The 4,600-nt window shown below is 37.1% G+C and overlaps 1 protein-coding gene across 1 annotated transcript; it reads left to right on the top strand.

The window, feature by feature from the left end:
• Positions 1-497: 497 nt before the first annotated feature.
• LOC117011623 (taste receptor type 2 member 40-like) lies at positions 498-1,463 on the top strand. The gene has a single exon (XM_033087057.1). The coding sequence runs from the start codon at positions 498-500 to the stop codon at positions 1,461-1,463; it is 966 nt and encodes a 321-aa protein (XP_032942948.1).
• The last annotated feature ends 3,137 nt before the right edge of the window (positions 1,464-4,600 follow it).

Raw genomic sequence — 4,600 nt, 5'->3', positions numbered from 1 at the left:
TAATTGGTCTAGTTATAATTTATAAACCTTCAACACAGCCTGAAAGATGCTAGTTAGAATGTAAGATGCCTTTGCTGAGACATAGTGGTGCCTCTGTTGGGTTTCATATTGCATCCCCCTCCACGTTGTTGGGTACTGCTGTAACCAGGGAGACACAGAGCTTTCTGTCACTCTAGACAAGAATATAAACAATTGGACACAAGATGGATAGGTTAGTACAGCTGGCTATCTCACACCCTGAGGCAAAAGCATAGGCAAATCTTATGCATGTAAAAGGTTAGAGTTAATTATTAAATCTTTCTCTGATTTGCACATTCAGGAAAAACATCAATAATTTCTCACTGTCATTTCCAGATCCGCTATCATTTCCAGGTGTCTTTTTGTTCTTAGGTATAAGGTGAGCAGGCAGGAGCTGGGACTAGTCAGATACCATCAGAACTGCTCAACTTCCTGCACAGATACACAGCTAATCAGGCAGAAGTGACCAAAGCAGCAAGATGCTGCCACCGCTTCTTATCATTTCAATAAGCATTGTAGCTATTGAAGTTGTTGTTGGATTTATTGGAAATGGATTTATTACGACCATTAATACCATTAATTGGATCAAAAGCAAAAAAATATCTTCTGTTGATTTGATCCTGATCTTTCTGAGCACATCAAGATTTATCTTGCAGGTAACGGTCCTGATGCACATCCACAGTCTCTACTTTGCAGATGTATTTAAGTTGGCTTCAGAGTACATGGACTTTGGTGCTCTGTGGATGTTTGTAAACCATAGTAGCTTGTGGTTCAGCACCTGGCTCTATGTACTGTACTGTTTAAAAATAATCAATATTACCCACTGGCTGCTGCTGCAAATCAAGCTCAGAATAGCTGGGATGGTCCCATGGCTTCTTCTTGGATCGCTGGTGATCTCCTCCATGACTTCTCTTCCTTTACTATGGATTGCACCCAGCACTTACCTGTGCAGCTCAACAGGGAACTGCAGAGAAAATAGCACAGTTCATATCACAGACTGGGATAGTTCATGCCTCTACTTGCTGCTTCTTTACTTTGTGGGTTGCTTTTTCCCTCTAGTACTCTCCGTAGTGACCTCAGCTCTGTTAATCTCTTCTCTGTGGAAACACAGAAAGACGATGCAATGTTACACAGATACTTTCAGGGATTCTATGATAGATGTTCACCTAACAGCTATTAAATCTATTATTTCTTTCTTAATTCTGTATCTTTCCAGTTTTGTCGCTCAAATTCTGTTGATACTGTCAACATCTCAAAGTAAAGATATTGTGAAAGTTGCCGTATCCTTAGTTGTAGCTGGGGCATATCCTTCCATGCACTCAATTATCCTGATCACAGTCAATTCAAAACTGAAATTGGCATTTAGGAACCTTTGCCTGCATTTTAAGTGTTGTTTGGAAGATAAGCCTCTAAGCCCCAGGCTGGAGATAAACACTCTCCTGTAAGACATCTGAAATCAAGACTCACATGTGTTGTTTCATTGTTTTTTTTCTTAAATTATAACTTTCATCTTCCAGAGATTTCTGTGACTAGTCCTCCCTAACATTTCAGAGCATCTGAAATAATGTGCATTTTTGCCGCTCTTGCGCACCACTCCAACTCCTTCCTGCTGCTTCATATAGATTGAGAATAAAAATGTACTGAATGAAAACAATGTACTTAAATAAGAAATCAGTTTCAGGTTGCTTTGTGATTTCTGATTGTGAGTTTAAAACTGAAAGTTTTATGACCGGTTTGAACTGAAGAAAATGGTGACTAAAATAGACAAGAATGCACAGAACTCACTAATGTCAGCTCTCTGATAAAGAATTTTTCACCTGAGAAGGTTAAAATTTCACTAAAAACATGTTGTGCAAGTCATAGCTGGTGTTACATGCAAAAAGACTGTGCTTTTAAACTGGAAAAACCAGCTGAGTTATGAGGGAATATGTAGTTTTGGAAGCATACAGCCAATTAATAGAATCTAATTGCATTCTGAATGGGATTGATTTTTGTTAAGATTCCAGTATGTCTGTAACAATGTATTGATTAAATGCCTATTTAAAAATGGGTTCAAAATATATGTTATGCTTAATTGTTTGATTTTCTTGAAAGTGGATTATCAAGATGTGATTACAACGTAGTGACATAGGTACTTAGAACTACCTCTAGAAAATCTCACTCTTGTTGTGTTGACCATTCTGATCATAGATTTGCTTTTATTATTGTGATTTGTTGTTGCTTTGAACAGTTGGGAGTTGTTCCTAAGGCTATTTTCTTTAAAATTTCATGTTACTATGAAGTTTCACATGAAGTTGGTGAAATATGTCCAAAAAGTCCTGCATGTCTTATCAAATAATGTGTTTGATAAATCTGTTCTAAAATTCTCAGCTTGCCTCAAGTATTTTTATGCAGTATATTTCTCTACAGGAGTTTAGATAATACCTGATTATAAATTACTGAGGTGTGAATTTCAGTCCCATCTATAAAAATAATGAGCAGAGTGATTCACTTATTCTTGGACTGTAGTGGTCTCAGTTTTTGAAACATCAGAGTAATAGGTTTATAAAATTCTTTGAAAAAAATCACTGTTTAACAATATTAGATAAAGAGTGAATATAATGGTTTTAATTGGTACCTTAAAATATTTTTGAGAATTAACTACATGTTAATAGGAGACATCAGAAGATGTCTGTGTGATATGAAATGATATGATAATTAGCATGTGTAAACCATGGGTCCGGACTGCAGAGCAGAAGGGAGAATCACTGATCTCAAAGACACAGTATTTGGAAGCAGAGTGTGCTGTAAAACCAAAGCTTCTATAATGCGCAATGGTGATGAATGGAGACACACAGGTCCCTCGAGTGAAGAACCAGGGAGTTGTAATGCTCATGTCACAGCAGCTCTGTGCTCTGCTGTACAACTGCATGTCGTACCATCACGGACCAAGCTTAGAACAGTCACACAGCCATAGCTCTTCCAGCTGGCAACACCAAGAAAAGAAAGTAAGAAATGTAAGAAATGAGTTTGTTTGAGACTGTTTTATTATGGGGTGGTTGGTAGTGGTATTTGTTTTTTTTAAGATGATAATTTCCCCAGTGAGATCATTTCTCTTCAGGTATTTCCAAACCTGTTTCTAAAGACAGTCTGAAGTAAAGGGATCAGAGATAAGGATGATAATAACGGCCCTTGCTCAGCTTCTTCACCTTCAAGAGAGGGAGATCTGAGGCGGGAGCAATCATTAATAATATCCTCCAGTGCTTCCAGGGGAAGAGGAGGACAAAGCTCAAGGACTTGACATCTTTATGTTATATTGATGAAAGTTTTGTTACACACAGCATAGAGGGAGATAGATAGGTACATAAATTAGAATTTTAAATTACTGGATTGGTAAATAAATTATTAGTTTTGTCCTTTTCCATTCCATCCTTCCCTCAAGCTTCAATTTATTTTCATGACTTCTTCCACAGTATATACAGATTTCTATTTGTTTTTTGATCTTACCCTACTCTTTGGATTTCATCCTATCCTACCCTAAAACAATCTTCTGTATTCTCTTCAGATCTAGCCTTCTCTTTCAGGTACATTTTAAAAAAGTTTTCTCATTATTATTTTACAAAAAAAAAAAAATCACTCACTAAATGACAGCAGACTTGTCTCTATATCTAGTTTATTCCAGAAAGCAGATCAATAAACCTATGAATGTTTTGCAGTTATTATTTGAGCTCCAAAAAATCCTAAAAATTACTTCATTGAGACTTTATTTTCTAGGAAGTGTTTATATGATGATTGAAAATAAGACTGAGTTCACCAGTACATTTGTCCTAGAACTTTTCAAGTTACTTGAAATGGGGACAACATGAATGGGAGAATACTGTTTGAAGATTGTATAAGGCCAGAAATTGTGACAGAACCAAAATCATTGTTACTATGATGAAAAATAGTGATTAGTGCAGTTGTTCATGACCAATGACATGAAAAATCAAACCTTGTCTTATTTTTCTTCCCCAACTTTTTTTTTTTTTTTTTTTTTTTCGCTATTGTGCTTGATTTTTCTGGGTCAGAATTTATCACAATTCTGTGTCCAAGAAAACCAGTATTTTCCTGCACAGAAATTAAGGTACTTTTGATTGAAATCTCAGTAGCATGTTCACGAAGCTGGCAAGTTTCTCACTGTCTGTCCTTCAGTGTGTGAATCAGAAAGAACTACCACAGCCATTCGGAGTTTCAGCTGCTGGTCTGCTTTGTCGTGTCTTTCCTTCTGTCTGCATTAATCAGGGTCTGAACCCAACCCAATCAGTAGTGGGGCTGGATACGTGCTCTGCTATCTCTAACATACTATCTCTCCTCTGCTACCTGTGCAGTCATCCTTGCCCCTTCTGACAGTTTGCTGCTCTCCATGATGTAATTACCTCTCTGCAAGGTACACAAGTCAGCACTGCCAGCTCCATGGATCCCAGAACAGATGTTCTTATAAATGCCACTCAAACTTCTATCTTTGCTTTTGCTGGTTATCTAGTGGTAATCAGGAAGCTTTTCACCTTCTTTGCTTCTGACAGCACAATGGTGCTAATTTATTCTGAATAATTTGGGGTAATTT

The sequence above is a fragment of the Catharus ustulatus genome, chromosome 2 (genome assembly GCF_009819885.2).
Source record: "Catharus ustulatus isolate bCatUst1 chromosome 2, bCatUst1.pri.v2, whole genome shotgun sequence".
NCBI classification, from domain to species: Eukaryota; Metazoa; Chordata; class Aves; order Passeriformes; family Turdidae; genus Catharus; species Catharus ustulatus.
The sequence above is the reverse complement of the archived record's forward strand: the minus strand, read 5'-3'. Positions and strand labels throughout refer to the sequence as shown.